At 47.5% G+C, this 18579-nt stretch overlaps 1 protein-coding gene across 2 annotated transcripts in view; it reads right to left on the bottom strand.

Annotated features, from left to right (window-relative positions):
* The window catches only part of LOC146811726 (perforin-1-like), an 85424-nt gene that overhangs the window by 11792 nt on the left and 55053 nt on the right, over window positions 1-18579 (bottom strand). For both annotated transcript variants that reach the window (XM_085618724.1, XM_085618725.1), the window contains exon 2: window positions 3351-3907. In XM_085618724.1, the coding sequence (XP_085474850.1) occupies window positions 3351-3898 (548 nt within the window). In that variant the 5' untranslated portion in view covers window positions 3899-3907. The remainder of the gene's footprint in view (window positions 1-3350; window positions 3908-18579) is intronic.

The raw sequence follows: 18579 nt of genomic DNA, 5'->3' as shown, positions 1-18579 counted from the left end.
GGATATTGGAATTGGGCTTGTGGTTTTGGCCCTGTCAACCAGGAAAGTCTAGGTTCTGTCTTGTAAGGAGTTCTTGCAATTAGGAGCACAGAGAAGAGATGGTGCCTGACTGGACAGGCAAAAGAGAACAGCAGATGTGGTAAAGTTCGCTATGTCAATGATTGAGGAAGGTTTGACTCTCATAACGATAGCGGATAAGTTGGTCAGTGCTGCAATTTTTGGTAAGTTGCTGTTGGGATATGTGCTTCTGGTGGGCAAATTGGGGTCTAGGATACTGGCTGGATGGAGTAGTGAGTTGAGAATTGGGGGGAGGGTGCGGAGACCTTTGACTTGGACGACGATTTGTAGGTTGATGGCTACACTGCCAAAGGTGTGCAGAAGGGAAGGCAAGATGGTGCTTTTTTTCAGCTGTTATGTTTTGGATGTTCATTTTGAAGTTTCTGAGCTGTTGAGAAAGAGTAGTTAGGACCGAGAACATTGAGTTTATGTCTGAAGGATTATTGATACTGTTGTGAAAATCAAAGACAGATCAGAGAGCACAGAAAATATCGGTTTTAAGTGAAGACTTACCCAGTTTTCCAGTTTTCTTAAGTGCATTAAAGGTAACACGTGTTGGGGGAGGCTAGAGGGCATAGTGAGGATGTGTTCAGACACCAGGACAGGTCGAGGGTGACAAGTTTTCAATTGCTGACAGTACTGAGAACACTAATGGTGTTGGATATGTTAGAAGAGGAATATGGGATGCATTTGTTCAGAAAAGGGATGGCAACTGAGGCAGGGAAACACAGTAGGTCATGGGACAGCATTCAGAGTTTGACAGGTGTTATCGAACTTTTACAGGCGATATATGCGGAAGGGGCAGGGAATTGCTGAAAGGATGGTTCGAACTGTTTTTATTTGTTTTAAGTTCAATTCCTGATCCCACTAGGGGCATGATGACAATATGGATTTGCAGGCACTCCTTTATCAACTGGGCAGAGAAAAAGGTAGCAATGAGGAGACATGGGAAGCAGTTGGGCTTCGAAGATATGATCATAAGTGTAAGGTAGAGCGGGAAGGAGTGCATGAAATGGATAGACTTGCTGCCCATCTTAATTACTTAATTAGTATACTGGGGAGAGAAGGCTGCCCCGATGTACTAGTTGTTCACTTTTAGATGAAAACTACCTGGTGAAGACCGAGCTTTGATTAAGGCTATGGACTGAGTTGATACCCCGAAGAGAACGGAAGGAGGCAGTAAGGCTTGCAGCTTTATATAAAGCTAGAAAGAAGTTTCAAAGAGGAATGAAATGTTTTGCAGGGATTAGGGGCTAGGCAGGGTTACAAGTCCAGTGTTGAGATACAAGAAGTGTCAATTTTTCAGGGATGCTGGTGTCCATTTGTCCCCAATGGGTATAGAATTGTATTTGATGGTGATGGGAGAAGCGATGGGGAAAGTGGTAGGTATAAGTAAAGATGTAAAGATGTTGTAAACCTTAGTATGGGCATTAGCTGAGGGGGGCTGAAAACAACTCATAAAAGGTTTTTCCTAGTGGCCATTTGACAGTATGTTTGACAACAAGAAAGACATTCATTCCATTTGGTTGGGGCAGAAAATAGATGGGAGGGGGAGAAGACGGAGGAGTCAGAGAGCTGACGTTTAAGCAGCCAAGAACTGGAAGGTTTTAGACATTAGGTAATTGAATACAGTTATGTTTGCAGGGACTAGGGAAGAGAGATGCAATAGTCTGTGAGTTGAGGGCTGTGGGAGGGTTGCAGGTTATTTTATTGTAAAGTGAGACTCTCAGATACTTGTAAGGCTATGTGTCAAGGTCTTTATGGTTGTGACTTGCACCTGAGCAGTTTAAACAGCCTTTTCACACCAGAAGTTGAAGATGTATCCGACTCACTGAGTACACTTTGTAATTCATTACCGTTCGGAAGGTAGAAGGGGTATGGAAGAGGTGACTCCTGTCTCTTTCTGAATCACATTTCATTGTATCAGTGATTTGTTTACGCAATTTTCAGTCGCAAACCAATCATCAAAGCAGACGTGACACCTGAAGGCATTGGGCGAAACAAAGGGGCATATTTACAAGTCTCTTGCACCACTGGAGCGTCACCTTTTTTGACGCTCCGGTGGTGCAGTTTGCTGGGCGATATTTACAAGGCCATGCAAAGCAAGTTTGCAAAGCTTTTCATGGCCTTGTAAATATGTCCCTCTTTCATGCATTATTCTGCGTGAAAGGGGTGTTCCATGGGTGTTGCTGTGGATGTTCCCATGCAGCACCCATAAATCCTGATGCATTCCCAGATTGACAAGGTTTCGTAAACCTGGGAATGCTTCAGATTCTAATGCCTCCTTAGTAGAGGCATTAAAGTGGCGCAAAGAGGAGAAATACTTTTATTTCTCTTTGGTTTTTCCTCCTTCATTCTGCAGCACGCATAGAAGGAGGAAAACACCATCAATGATTGGTTTTTTGTAGGTAGTCCCTTCCTGCACAAAAACAATCATCTCTGCAATACAGGCTCCTTTGCACCATGGTGCAAGGGTGCCTACATTGGAGCTAGACAGCCTATTGTGCACCAGCACAGAGGAAAGCACAGGGATGCGGCGTATTGTTGTAAATACGATGCATCTCTGCGCTTTCCTGAAGACGCAGCTCGGCGCAGCAAGATGGCTTGCAGCGCTGCGTAATTATCTTGTAGAGTAGTCACTGCATGCTAACTTCAATGTCCCCACGGGGAATGCCTTTAATTTTTTTCTGAAACCTGCCCCCAACCCTGCATTCACGGACATTCAATGTAATTCGCAAAACAGAATTTTTGTCTCATTAATTTAAATGAGGCTAGATTTTGTGAATCCTACTGAATGGGCATTTTGCACTGTAACAGTGTTGTGTATTCATCACAGCACAAAATGAAGATGGGCTGACAAAGCAATCAGTGTTCCAAAAACATCTACTGCTTGGTGACCTCATCTTTCGATGTATATCTATGTGTAATAATTATTTTTGTTTGTACTAACCTTTTGGAATCCATCAATAAAAAAAATTATTTATCGGATTAAAAAACACACATAGCCACATTCAGTTCAGAGTCCCCAAAAATCACTGCCAATTCGACAATGCCTTTAGTAGGGAGGAGGGGGGTTTTCAACCCACACACGGCCCTTGAAGATACACTGGGCTTATTTACAAGTCCCTTGCGCCAACGGTGTGTCACTTTTAAAATGGAGAAAATGATGTACTGGTGGCACTAGGGGCTTGTAAATAAGCCCCACAGAATGTAAAACATAGGCTAACTCTCACTCAGCACAATGGCTGGCTGCAAGTTTGGTTCAAAATCATGGTTCTTCATCAGAAATTCACCTGTACACATTGCAGGACGTTTCTTGGGTGGAGTAACTGTACTTGTCTTTTTCGGAATGTTGCATCGCAAACTCTGAAAGCTTTGAGTGAGAGCCTGCTGTCACCAAACCAACAGAAACTCCTGGTACGGGCATGACGTCCAGTCCGATGCGCCAGTCATTCTCAATTTTGCGGCTGGTGGAGTTGGCAAATGACAGGCTGGACTCATGGACTGTGCTGGTGACTGCGAGGGAGCACCTGACATCCACGCGCCAGTCCTGGACATTCAGTGGCACCTTCTGCAGTTGGTTTTTGAGTTGTGAGTTCTTGCAGAGGGTGCAAGTGTCATTTTTTGTCAAATAACTCTCCATATCAATGACATATGCACCTTTCCTCTGCAACGTTATGACATCAAAGCCTTCTCCACCCAAATTGTGGCCCGGAATGAAATTTGCAATACTGCACTGAGCTGTGGTGCCTGTGGTGCACTGGGCATGGACCGGTGGGATGAGGAGAACAGGAATGAGGCTGCAAGCCCAGGGAAGGAAGATCCCTCTGAAAAACATCATGGCTTCCACCTATAATATAAAAACAAGGACAGTGAGAATTGCGTATTTAGTGTGTCATCAGTTTCAGATCTCCCATCAAAACTTGATGAAACACAGACCTGTGTAGGTGAGGGAAAGGTTTTGTTTGCAAGGCGCACATGCAGCCAGCTCCTTTGTAACTAAAGGGTGGTCCTACTTTCTGTAATACAATTGATTTACATCTGTACATCTTTAGGGGGTGATCATCTAATTGAGCACTGAGCAAGAAAGATCTGTGAAACCTGAAGGATGATTCAGCTCTCCAATGAATATTTCTCTAAGATCTGTATCACTCAAGACATAGCACTGCTCCCCCAGGCCTCAGATATGTAGGAGCTAATAGGTGGTTCATATATGAGTATCTGTAAAATTGTTGTAATCTGAGAGATAGCTCTATATTGTGAGGCCTGAGCCTGTCCAATCTGTTTTCACCTGCAGCATAGTATCTGAAAGAAACACGTTAGTTACATTCCTCACCTTAGAATATCCCCAGGCGTCAGACTGGATCCGGAAGATTTTTCGTCAGCAATACCCCTTGCGCGTCGCTAGGCGTCTTCTGCGGCTCCGCGTCCGTCGTCGGCGTCGTGCGCCGGAATGACGTCGTCGGAGTACTTAGACGCCGCCCTCGCGCGCTGACGTCAGTTCTTCTTTTTTCCGCGCCAGTAAGCGCAGATCCGGGAGAGCTACCCCTTTAGTCACTTTTTGACTAACTTTTTCGATCCTTTTTTGATCTTGTCTCGACTCCGGTGCCGGTAGGATGCCTGGTTTTAAAGCCTGTGCTGACTGTAGCCGCTTGATGTCGGTTACGGACCATCACCGCCGGTGTCTTTACTGCTTGGGCCTCGACCACGACGCGGAGTCGTGTTCGGACTGCAAGGCCCTGACCTCGAAGGCTAGACGGGAGCGGTCCCGTAAGCTTCTCGAGATTCGCCACTCGACTCCGCGCCCCTCTCGATCCCGGTCCAGGAGGAGGTCCAAGGATCGGTCGCGGAGCCGCAGCCGACGTCATCATCGGTCGTCGGGATCCAAGTCTTCGGGTAAGTCGAAGCACTCCAAGAAGTCCAAGAGGCGACACCGCTCTTCGGACTCCCCTCGCCGGTCGCGCGACTCGGCCGAGGGTCAGGGTGGTTCCACCCCCGCGGCTCCAGCGGAGCCGCAGGCACCGCGCAAGTCCCCATACCCACCGGTCCCTGGGACTGACAAGACGCCGGCGGAAGTCAGTGCCTTCCTCTCGGCCATGAGGAACCTGTATCCGCCGTCGACGCCCGCTGGCGCGCCTTCAGGCCCCGCGGACCCGACTGGGCAACCTTGCCTGCCGGCGGCTCCGGCCCCGGCGCCGTTGACGGCTCCGGCCTCGACGCCGCAAGCGCCCGAGGGACCAGTTCCCGAGTCCCCGCCGACGCCGGTCGACCTCGTCACGCCTCCTCCGCCGGCATCGACACCGGTACCACCTCCGACGCCGACTCCGCTCGGCGTCGAGCCCCGGTTCAGCCCCACTCCGGGCCCGGCGCCGATACGGCGTCAATGGACGCCGCGTTCGGCGCCGCTGGAGACACATTTTGTCTATCGCCCGGCTCCGATCCTTCCTCCTGCATACCAGGAATCGGATGATGGGGACAACTGGGAGGGATCCGAGGATCCTATGGCCGCTCAGGCTCAACTGTACACAGGACTGGGCAGATGAACTGGGGGAGGCCAGTGGCCTGGATACCTCTCCGGACAATGGATTTATCTCTCCTCCGACTGTGGCTTCGGAGGAGGGTGCTGCTTTCTCTGTGGTGCTGCGCAAGGCGGCCGCAGCCCTTGGGCTCGAGCTACCTGCCGTGGCTGTGAGGACTAACGTCCTCACTGAGGTGCTTCAGTCTGCAGCAAGCTCCACTAAGCCTCTGCTGCAATTCAATGAGGCCCTCATTGACGTTCTGCAGGGCACCTGGTCCAAGCCCTCCACAGTTCCTCCTGTGGACAGGAACATCGCCAGGCGCCACCGCCCTGCTCCGGGCGACCCCAGTTTTCTGTCACAACACCCTACCCCCGAGAGCCTGGTTATCCAGGCCTCTACCTCCCAATCCTCCTTCCCGACCGCTCCGCCGGACCGGGATTCCAAGAGACTGGAACAGTTTGGCAAAAAGCTGTTCTCCTCCCTTAGTTTGGGCCTGCGGTCTTTGAACACCGCCTGTCTCTTGGACCGTTATTCCCACTCTCTGTGGGATACGGTGGAGGACGTGCTCCCCTGTGTCCGGAGGAGGTCCAGACACGACTTACCCAGGCTCTGGCCGATGGGAGGGATGCAGCACCGCATGCTATCCGCTGTGGGCTTGACACTACGGACTCGCTGGGTAGGGCGATTTCTACCACGGTGGCGCTTAGACGTCACGCCTGGCTGCGGTCCACGTCCTTTTCGGGTGATGTCCAGAGCACTCTCATGGACATGCCCTTTGATGGCACTCGCCTTTTTGGTGAGAAAGCGGACAGTGCGCTGAATCGCTTTAAGGGCTCCCGGGCTACGGCCAAGTCCTTGGGCCTCTCGGCCCAGCGGTCGCAAACTTCCGCTTTTCGCCCCTTTCGTGGCCAAGGAAGGGGTGCCTCCTCACGTACGCCTAGCCACCAGCCGCAGAACCAACCTGCGCGCGGACGTGGTTTCCGCCGAGGCGGTTCTGGAGGACGACGAGGTCAGCCCACATCCACCCCGGCAGCATCCGCCTCAAAGCCTTCCTAGTCCGAGCTTTCAGGCCCATTCCACGCCAGTGGGCGGCAGAGTTCGCCATCACCTGCTCCACTGGCGGTCCATCACATCGGACAGGTGGGTGCTGCAAATCGTCCGAAGGGGCTACTCCCTCCCCTTCGAGACGACCCCTCCAGCCATGCCACTGCAGCACCACCGTATCTCGGGAGATCATTTGAATCTTCTCCACGAGGAAGTTTCGGCCCTCTTGGCCAAGGGGGCCGTCGAGCGCATTCCGAGCCCAGAAGTAGGTCGTGGTTGTTATTCCCACTACTTTCTGGTTCCCAAGAAGGGCAAAGGAGGCCTACGCCCTATCTTGGACCTCTGGAACGTCAATGCCTTCCTCCGGAAGCAAAGGTTCAAAATGTTAACTTTGGCTCAGGTTCTAGCTGCCCTAGACCCTGGAGACTGGATGGTAGCGTTGGACTTGCAGGACGCATATTTCCACATCCCTGTCCTGCCGGCCCACCGGCGTTACCTGCGGTTCACGGTGGGCCAAGAGCACTTTCAGTTTACCATGCTCCCCTTCGGCCTCACCAGTGCCCCTCGGGTGTTCACGAAAGTGATGGCGGTGGTCGCAGCTCATCTACGCAGATCAGGGGTTCCAGTCTTCCCCTATCTCGACGACTGGTTGTTGAAGGCGGGCTCGCCCCAGACAGTCGTCTCCCACCTCCAGACTACGGCGGATCTCCTGCATTTGCTGGGATTTTCCATCAACGTGCCGAAGTCACACTTGAGTCCCTCTCAGAAGCTCCTCTTCATCGGAGCGGTTCTCGATTCGGCGCAGTTCCGGGTCTATCCGCCGGAACAGCGGGTCCGGGATATACAGGCCCTGATTCCCATCTTTCGGCCTCTATCCTAGGTTTCGGTCAGGCTAGTGTTGCGGCTTTCTGGGGCTGAGGCCTCCTGCATCCTACTAGTGCATCACGCCAGGCGGCGCATGCGGGCTCTGCAGTGGGACCTGAAGTTTCAGTGGGCCCAGCATCACGGCAACCTGTCCGACCATGTCTTGATCTCGGAGGGCACTGCACAGCAGTTGCAGTGGTGGCTCACGGACCGCGATTGGGTCAAGGGCAAGAGCCTCTCCCTTCCCCAACCGGAGCATGTCGTAGTGACGGATGCGTCCCTCCTGGGATGGGGTGGCCATATGGGAGAGGCGGAGATCAGAGGCCTCTGGTCTCCGGCGGAGTCTCGTCTCCACATCAACCTGTTGGAGTTGAGAGCGATCCGACTTGCACTGAAAGCCTTCCTTCCCTCTGTCAGGGGAAGTGTCGTGCAGGTGTTCACGGACAACACCACCGCCATGTGGTATTGCAACAAACAGGGCGGGGTGGGGTCGTGGACCTTTTGTCAGGAGGCTCTGCGCCTCTGGACGTGGCTGGAACTCCAGGGCGTCACCCTAGTGGTTCAACATCTGGCGGGCTCTCTGAACGCCAGAGCAGACGAACTCAGCCGCCGGTGCATGATGGATCACGAATGGCGTCTGAACTCCGAAGTGGCGCAAGGTCTCTTTCAGCAGTGGGGAGAGCCTTGGTTAGATCTATTCGCCACCGAAGAGAACGCGCAATGTCAGCAGTTCTGCGCGTTGGAATTTCCAAGGCGGCACTCGCTCGGCGACGCTTTTCGTCAAGAGTGGAGTTGCGGTCTGTTGTACGCCTTTTCGCCTATACCACTTCTGCCCAGAGTGCTGAAGAAGATCAGGCACGACCGGGCCCAAGTCATCTTGGTGGCTCCGGATTGGGCACGAAGGTACTGGTATCCCGAGCTACTCAGTATGTTGACAGATCCTCCGATACGTCTGCCCCTTCGGGAGGATCTTCTGTCGCAGCAGCAGGGGACGGTCCTCCACCCGAACCTGTCCAGCCTCCACCTCCATGCGTGGAGATTGAGCGGCGGCAGTTGATGCCATTTGACTTGCCTCCTGAAGTCTGTGATATCATTCTGGCAGCCAGGCGTCCCTCCACAAAGACGGTATACGCCTGCCGGTGGAACAAATTTGTGGCATGGTGCACAGCAAAGGCTGTGGATCCCCTTTCCGACCCTCTTTCTGAGGTTCTACTGTTTCTTCTTTCTTTGGCCCGGCAGGGCTCTGCCCTGGGCACCCTGAAAGGTTATCTTGCTGCCATCTCTGCCTTCTTGTGGCTTCCTGATCAGCCTTCTCTTTTCAAGTCCCCTGTAGTTACACGCTTTCTAAAAGGCATTACTCACACGTTCCCTCCTGTCCCTTTTGTAATGCCTCAGTGGGACTTGAATCTTGTTCTCACATTTCTAATGTGTGCTCCCTTTGAGCCTCTTCATAATTGTCCTCTTCGTCTGCTGACGCTTAAGACTGCTTTTCTGGTAGCCATCACCTCGGCTAGACGGGTGAGTGAGCTCCAGGCTTTATCTTCAAAGCCTCCTTTTCTCTCTGTTCATCCGGACAAAGTTGTCCTTCGGCCTCGTCCCTCCTTTCTTACGAAAGTGGTGACTCCATTTCATCTTGGGCAGTCTGTCACCTTGCCCACCTTCTTTCCGCCTCCGCATCCTTCCAAAGAGGAAGAGAGGCTCCACCGTCTGGACCCAAAACGTGCGCTCTCCTTTTATTTGGACCGCACAAAGCAGTTCCGGGTGGACGACCAACTTTTCGTTGGATACGTGGGTGCTAAGAAGGGAAAAGGTGTGCACAAACGGACCATCTCTCGGTGGGTCGTTTTGTGCATCAAAATTTGTTACTCCTTGGCAAAAAAGGACCCTCCTGTTGGGCTGCGCGCCCATTCTACTCGGGCCACAGCGGCTACTACTGCTTTGGGACGGGGTGTCCCTTTGCAGGACATCTGTCAGGCGGCGACGTGGGCTTCGCTACACACGTTTGCCAGACATTATTGCCTTGACAGCCAAGTCCGGAGGGATGGCTTCTTTGGCCGTTCTGTCCTCCAGGACTTTCTGGTGTGATCTTGGTTCGCAGACCCACCACCGGGGATGGTATTGCTTGGGTATCTATTCTAAGGTGAGGAATCTAACTAACGTGTTTCTTTCAGATGAACAAGTTACTTACCTTCGGTAACGATGTATCTGTAAGAAACATTAGTTAGTTAGATTCCTCACCGACCCACCCATCCTCCCCGTTCTGCGAACTGACATCTAGGGTTAAGGTTATCCTTTTCAGGCCCCTAGATTTTATTTTTGGCACCAGTGTCGGTCTTTGCATGGCTCTGCGTTCCTGGCGCGGTAAGCTATGTACAAGAACTGACGTCAGCGCGCGAGGGCGGCGTCTAAGTACTCCGACGACGTCATTCCGGCGCACGACGCCGACGACGGACGCGGAGCCGCAGACGACGCCTAGCGACGCGCAAGGGGTATTGCTGACGAAAAATCTTCCGGATCCAGTCTGACGCCTGGGGATATTCTAAGGTGAGGAATCTAACTAACTAATGTTTCTTACAGATACATCGTTACCGAAGGTAAGTAACTTGTTCTTTAAGGCCCGAGCCTGCAAGACCCATGCATCCTTCAAGTCACTTGAGGAACAGCTAGCTCTGCTATCTAAATCAGTGAGATCCATGTAAAATGGCTGACAGTCCCGCTGTCTGAGATCTGAGCCTTCAGACCCACATACTCACGAAATAACTCTTCTGATTGCTGCCTTCTCTAGTCTATGTGTCCTGTGCCCCATGAGGTGTAGCTCTGTTGTCTAAAAGGGAATTTATCAGGGATCATTTTGATGTTCAAGAAAGGCTCAACTCCATGAGAACTAAGTATCACATGTGAGGTTTTTGCCTCCTTATGTCTAAAAGTGTGTCTCAGGAATCAGTGTCACTACTCTCCAATGGAATACTTCATTGCAGTGACAAAGGGCTAAGTACATGGGCAAAGCACTATCTGTTATCGAAATCAAGGCCACTACGCTCCAATGGAACACGCCATTACAGTGATACAGTACCACGTTTGTGGGTAAAGCACAGTCTATATTTCTTGGAATTCAGTGACACTACTCTCCAATAGAATATCTCTGGTGGTGACCCAGTGTCAAGTACATAATAAAGCACAGTCTCTTATTCTCGGAAATCAGTCCCACTAGTCTCCAACGGAATACACCATTGCAATGGCACAGAGTCAAGTGCATGGGCACACCATAGTCTCTTATTCTCAGGAATCAGTGCCACTACTCTCCAGTTTAATACCCAATTGCAGTGACGCAAGGCCAAGTACATGGACAAATCATACTCTTACTCTTTGTGCCAACCACCTGGATAAAGCACAGTCTCCTATGGAGTTCCTCAGAATTCAGAGAGGTCTTCCTTATCAATTACTGTATACATAAGGTCCAGGTGAAAACGTGTATGTGGAATTGAAAGATGGTACTTAAGTTATAAATTTAAGGTATAACTATAATTCAATACATTTTACTGTTTGTGTTTTTAAGTTTGGTTTGTATATATATATATATATGTATTGCAGTCACCAGTAGGTAGTTATAGTTAGGACCTTGTTGCTATTCAAAAAGCGTTTTTTCTTTTACCAATATCTTTGGAGCCATTTAACGAATCTTCATGAAATTTTCAAAACTAATAGCCCACTCACTTCAGCTGCTGTGTTGAAAGTTGATTCGTCAAGTGAGGGCCGAGAAAAAGTGGGGGCAAAACGCTTTTTCACCATTTAATTTCCATAGGAAACTGTTGATGCAGCTACAGCCTGAACTGCTGAACGGAATTACACAAAATTCGGCGGAAAGATGGCTCTTGGTTCAGAGTGCACTCTTTTTGTTAAACGGCATAAATCCATTCAGTAGTTCCTGAGAAATTTAAACATTTCTCAGATATACAAATATGGGCACGGATGATCTGCGAACCCTCCCGATCTCGAGCCTACTATCTGATTGGCTGCCAACACTTCAATCCAGGAGGTGTAGCAGCCATCTTGTGACACGGTTGAACTGAGTCACAAGAAAAAAGGTCAAAAAATTAAAAAAATTAAGAAAAGGGGGCAGTGTAGAAACAATGGCTGTATTAGTGAGTGCGTAGGTCTATGAGTGGTAGTACTGGTATGGCTCTGTGAATGGGTTTGTGAATGCTTGTGTAGGAGTGGTAGTGGGTGTATAAAAGATTCTATAGCAACGTGCAGCAGTGAAATAAAAGGCACAAAGACTTGGGCTTGATGCAAAGACTACTGTTCCCATGAGACATTGGGGTATTGAGGCCTCACCTGAGGCTAATAAAGGTATTGAAGTGATTCTGACAGCAGTCTTTGTGCCTTTTATTTCACTGCTGCACGTTGCCTGTGAACAAGGATATGTGAAGTATCTGAAACGTGTAAGGCTTTTTTGATTGAACCTATGGTTTTATCGTCTGCGCTGCTGCCTGGATTAACGGAAGTTGCCAATGGGGAGTGCATCCTGAAGTGTGGACACTTGTGAAACTGTAATATTAACACAGCAGTCCAGCCGTGGGGATGCACCACCGCGGGAGAAGCGGGCTGGTGGCATGGTGAAATCCAAGCTGATATTGGACCTTTGGCATGGCGAGGATGTTTGGCAGTGTGGTACGCTTTCCATAGAGGCCCACTAATGACAAAATTATTAAAAATTGTGTTCGAGCAGCAGATGGCATTGTACCAGGAATCAGGGCTTGATGCAAAGACTACTGTTCCCATGAGACATTGGGGTATTGAGTCCTCACCTGAGGCCAATAAAGGTATTGGAGTGATTCTAACAGCAGTCTTTGTGCCTTTTATTTCACTGCTGCACGTTGCCTATGAACAAGGATATGTGAAGTATCTGAAACGCGTAAGGCTTTTTTTATTGAACCTATGGTTTTATCATCTGCGCTGCTGCCTGGATTAACGGAAGTTGCCAATGGGGAGTGCATCCTGAAGTGTGGACACTTGTGAAACTGTAATATTAACACGGCAGTCCAGCCGTGGGGATGCCCCACCGCGGGAGAAGCGGGCCGGTGGCATGGTGAAATCCAAGCTGATATCGAACCTTTGGCATGGCGAGGATGTTTGGCAGTGTGGTACGCTTTCCATAGAAGGCCCACTAATGGCGAAATTATTAAAAATTGTGTTCGAGCAGCATATGGCATTGTACCAGGAATCAGGGCTTGACGCAAAGACTACTGTTCCCATGAGACATTGGGGTATTGAGGCCTCACCTGAGGCCAATAAAGGTATTGGAGCGATTCTAACAGCAGTCTTTGTGCCTTTTATTTCACTGCTGCACGTTGCCTGTGCACAAGGATATGTGAAGTATCTGAAACACGTAAGGCTTTTTTGATTGAACCTATGGTTTTATCGTCTGCGCTGCTGCCTGGATTAACAGAAGTTGCCAATGGGGAGTGCATCCTGAAGTGTGGACACTTGTGAAACTGTAATATTAACACGGCAGTCCAGCCGTGGGGATGCACCACCGCGGGAGAAGCGGGCCGGTGGCATGGTGAAATCCAAGCTGATATCGGACCTTTGGCATGGCGAGGATGTTTGGCAGTGTGGTACGCTTTCCATAGAAGGCCCACTAATGGCGAAATTATTAAAAATTGTGTTCGAGCAACAGATGGCATTGTACCAGGAATCAGGGCTTGATGCAAAGACTACTGTTCCCATGAGACATTGGGGTATTGAGGCCTCACCTGAGGCCAATAAAGGAATTGGAGTGATTCCAACAGCAGTCTTTGTGCCTTTTATTTCACTGCTGCACGTTGCCTGTGAACAAGGATATGTGAAGTATCTGAAACGCGTAAGGCTTTTTTGATTGAACCTATGGTTTTATCGTCTGTGCTGCTGCCTCGATTAACGGAAGTTGCCAATGGGGAGTGCATCCTGAAGTGTGGACACTTGTGAAACTGATATATATATATATATATATATATATATATTAAGTCCAATCCCGCTTAACACATTACGAACAGGCACTGACACCGTGGGATGATTCCAAAGATGTTTATTCCATCAACAACGATCCAAAACCAAGACGCGTTTCGGCGGACGAGACCGCCTTGCTCACTTTCCCAATTTTTTCTCTCAATTACAGTCCTATCTCAGTTTTCAACATTTATATCAAACTCAAGTGATTGCCTTGGTGACATAAGGTTAGTAAAGGACATAGAAGAGTTCTTAAGGTAAGTGAAACACTAATGGTTGACTCACGTAAAAAGCAGAGATGAAATGAAAAATTAGATACACATTACTATCATGTGTTAAACACGGTCAACTGCAAATAATTGTTGAATTGTTTTCAAGAAAATAATTAAATTCGGTGTATTACCTTCAGAACATTTCAAACCGTTGAGCCCAAGTGGGCAGTGATCAATAGAAATAGTTAAAACAAAATATTACCGATAAAAAAATGAGAACAGTTGGCCTGATTACGTGAATCTGATATTCTAACAAACGAAAAATTACAGAAAACTGAAACTAGACTCAAAGGCTATAGTCAGTAGAATAAAGAAAAAGGGGGGGAGGTTTGGAACAAATGAAACGCATTACATTTCCTGAGAATTCTCACAGGGATCTCAAAGCGAACAGCGACTTTACATCATAAAGCGATTAATAAGACAAGTATAAATTTGTGCTGCACTAGGGGATTACAAATGTGTACTCAATGCTTCATCGGCGTTCATGCCATTTGGAATTTTACAATCCAACGAAATTATATATCTGGATTCTAATTTCCGTAACAACATTTGCCTGTTACCTCCCCTGACGTTCTTTTTCACACTGTCAATGACAAAGTATTTGAGATCTTCTGATCTACCCTCGTGTATTGTATTTATATGTCGGGCCACTGGATATGACGGGTCATCGTTATTAATTGCCCTCAGGTGTTGTAGTATCCTTACATTCACGGGGTGAATTGTGCTACCCACGTACATTTTGTTGCATGTACATCGTAGCACATACACCGCAAACTCTGTCTTGCAAGTGTAGTGGTCACGAATTACAAACGGAGTTTTCCTAAGGGGGGTGGAGACTGATGTGGTGTTTTCCCCGTGTTTACAGGCTTTGCATTTTGTACACTTAAAAAATCCCTTTTTTGCTTTAAGCCAACTGCTACCTTTATCACTTACAGGGGCATTGACAACCAATTCACTTTTCATAGACTTAGCCCGCCTGAATGTTAATTGAGGGAGCTTGGTACATGAGGGGCCTATGACGGGCTCACATTGGACTAACGGCCAGTGTCTATACAAGATTCTTCTTAGATTGTTATGATACAGGTTGTACCCTGTGACTAATCTAGGGGTTTGAACTTCCTGAACCAACTTTGCTTCTGACTTTTTGAAGATCAAATTTTCTCTAGTGGTATTTGTACATTTTTGTTTGGCTTTGTTCAAGGTTTGTGCTTTGTAGCCTCTCTTACTAAGTCTCGTGCATAGGTTATGTGTAGAAACGTGTAAGCTCTCTGTTGTACTGCAATTACGTTTCATACGTAGACATTCAGCATAGGGAATGCTTTCTATAAGTTTAGTTGGATGAAAACTCTGGGAGTGTAAAATCGCATTCCCCGATGTAGCTTTCCTGAATGTGCGAGACTGAACTTTGTTTGCACTGATGTAAAGCTCTAGATCAAGAAATACTATGGATGTAGTACTAGTAGTACAAGTAAATTTCAAGTTCAAATCATTTACATTAAGTCTAGTGGCAAAATCAATAGCTTCCTGTTCAGCACCTCTCCATAAAATAAAAATGTCATCTATGTAGCGCTGGTATAGCACTACATTTTGTGACATTACTGTAGAGAATTCTTGCATGAGTACTTGCTCCTCCCACCAGCCCATATGCAAATTAGCATAGCTGGGGGCGAAGCAAGTACCCATCGCTGTGCCTTGTAGTTGTTTGTACAGAAGTCTGTCAAACAAAAAAATATTATTTTCTAGACACCATTCAATCATATTTAACAACATGTAAGTGTGTTGATGGAGGCCGATGTTTCTCGTGCTAAGGTAGTGTTTCACTGCATTCAAGCCGTCTCTGTGTCTAATACTTGTATAAAGACTTTGAACGTCTAATGTCATGAAAACAAATTCATTTTGCCAATTACAATCGAAAATCTTCCTCAAAAAATCCCCAGGGTCCTTTAAGTATGCAGGTAATGTTTGCACAAACGGTTGAAGAAAATAATCTATGTATTTGCTGGTGTTTTCGAAAAGGCTTCCAATGGCAGATATGATGGGCCTGCCCGGTGGGCATTCTGCATTCTTGTGGACTTTAGGAAGTAGGTAAAGTTGCGGAGTGATGGGATAATCGTTCTTTAAGTAATCAAGTTCTGATTTTGAAATTAGACCTTTGCCTCTCCAGTCATATAAACAGCCATGGTATCTTTCCTTGATACTGATTATATTTGTGGCTGTTATTCGAGTATAACAATTTTTGTCCAAGAGTTGTGACAAAGCTTCTCGATTGTACATTTCAATGGGCCACAACACCACGTTATATAGATATATATTCACTGAAAAAACCATAGGTTTCTCACACGTTATAGTTAGGAATTAGCATTTAAAAAACCTTGCAAATTCACTGAAAAAACCATAGGTTTCACACATGTTCTAGTTAGCTGGACATTTCACTCGTACTAAACCATTGAAATTCCCCCGTTATAGTTAGTTCGGCTAACTATAACTCGCGCGCCCGCAATCCACTGCTGATGACGTCACATATTACATCACTCATGACATGGTCAGTGACATCACTCATGACATCACTGATGACATCTCAAATGACATCACTGATGACATTTCAGTGAATTTGCAAGGTTTTTTAAATGCTATAACGTGTGTGAAACCTATGGTTTTTTAAGTGAATTTGCAAGGTTTTTTAAATGCTAATTTATGAATGTATTATTATATTTTTTAAATATTTATTTTACAATAAGCTACCTATGTATATAGTTATAGATTGACTGTATCCTGTAATATGGAATGGCTCAGCTCTTTTTTTGTTTTAATTTGGATAAAGTTGAACAGCATAGGTAATATCTTCTATAAACTTATAAACACTTAAAAAAACAAAATTTGAAAGGGTTTTTGATCGTGTGTGCACCGTGCGCGCGGTGCGCGCATGCGTACGTGCTCCGTGTGCGCATGCGTACATGCTCCGTGTGCGCATGCGTACGTGCTCCACGTGCACATGCGTACGTCGTGCGTGCTCCGTACGCGCGTGCTCCGTACACGCATGCGCGCGTGCTCCATACGCGCACCGTGCGCACACGGTGCGCGCACGGCAAGTCATGTGATTAAGAAACAACACTTTTCATTGGTTTATAGTAGTTTCAGGTCATGTGATTAAGAAACAACACTTTTCATTGGTTTATAGCAGTTTCAGTTCCAGAAACTTCCAACACCACACCCACTCCCCTAAATTTCTTCTGATTCCCTGGGAGAAGGAGCTGAGCAGCTTTTCCAGTACTGCAGTACTTGAGAATGGCAGAGCAGCAGTCATCTTCTGGGAGTGAGCAGGAGACCCTTGTGCTAGAGAGACAGTGGAAACAGAAAGACTCTTTTATATGGCAATTTTTTACATTTCCAGAGGGGCAGAAGAAGGTGAATGCTCCAAAAGTCACCTGCACTATTTGTGGTGTTGTCTTATCAAGAGGAGATCCTAAAAAGAAATAGTCTTTTAGTATTTTCACTATGATCAGGCACGTTAAAGGAGTACATCCTGTGGCTTTTGCTCAAGCTGCTAGAGACAACCCTCCAGCAGCTCAGCCGAGCACATCCGCAGCAGCTCAGCCGAGCACATCATCGGCAGCTCAGCCGAGCACTACATTTGCGGCGGCAGCTTCACCTGCTTCTGTTCCTCTGGATATGCACCCTCTGTTCAAGAGGGTGCATATACGGTGCAATGCGTGCAATGCTCTTCTCTCTTATGGTGACACCAGCATTCCCCTAATAGAGAGCAAGATACAGCAGCACACATGCGGCACCCCATAATTTTTTGCATTTTTTTGTTCCTCTGTTCCTCAATTAACACAACGGCTCTTTTTTAGAGCCCTCTAACATTTAAACACTTAAATTTGATTTTTAATTCTATTTTTTTAATGATTTTTTTCCACCGTGCGCGCACCTCGCGATGGTGCGCGCACCTCGCGATTTTTTTTAAAAAAAGAAAATGTTTTTTTCACCCTTCGGGGTCCTTCAGGGACCCCCTGACAAAAGCTAGGGGGTCAGGAACTCTGTACCCTGCCCCCTTTTCACGTTCTCCACCTTTCTTTTTCACTGTCACACACAAAATGGCGGACGACACTTCCTGATTTCGACCGATTCGAATGTTGACTGACATGTAACCACCAATCACAATTACGCTCACGCACCTTAAGGTGCGCGCACGGTGCGCGCTTATAGATATTTATGTACTTTTAACTGCAATTTGCTCAGGAACTACTGAACAGATTGACACCATATATGCAAAAGGCACATCCCTGACCTGAGGACTACCTCTTTGCCAAATTTCAAGTAATTCTGTTCAGCCGTTCGGGCTGTACCTTCGACTAAAGGTCCTATGGGAAAATGCATGGGGAAAACGCGTTTTGGGACCCCCCTTTTTTCTCAGCCTCCGCTTGATGAATCACCCCGAGACTTTCAGGGTAGGAGCTGAGCGGAGCGCCCCATTAGTTTTGAAAATTTCGCGAGGATCCGTCAACCGGCGCCAAAGTTATTCAAAATAGAATTTTCAGATTTCCTATGGAAACACGGTCCTAACTATAACTATCTACTGGCGACCGCCAGTAGATAATATATATATAAATAAATATATATATATAAAAAAAATCTACTGGCAGTCATCAGTATGTAGTTATAGTTATGACTTAGTCTCCATAGGAAAAGCGTTTTTTGACTTGCCTAAAACTTTGTTGTAGTTTGATGAATCTTCACGAAATTTCCCCCGAAAAAGTGCCCCAGTGATTCTTGTTGCGCATGAAATTTTTGGGGAGGATCCATCAAGCGGGGGCCCAAGAAAAAGGGGGGTGTCA

Source organism: Triturus cristatus, chromosome 7, assembly GCF_964204655.1.
Source record: "Triturus cristatus chromosome 7, aTriCri1.1, whole genome shotgun sequence".
Lineage (NCBI taxonomy): Eukaryota > Metazoa > Chordata > Amphibia > Caudata > Salamandridae > Triturus > Triturus cristatus.
Note: the sequence above shows the minus strand (reverse complement) of the source record. Positions and strands in the feature narration are given on the sequence as shown.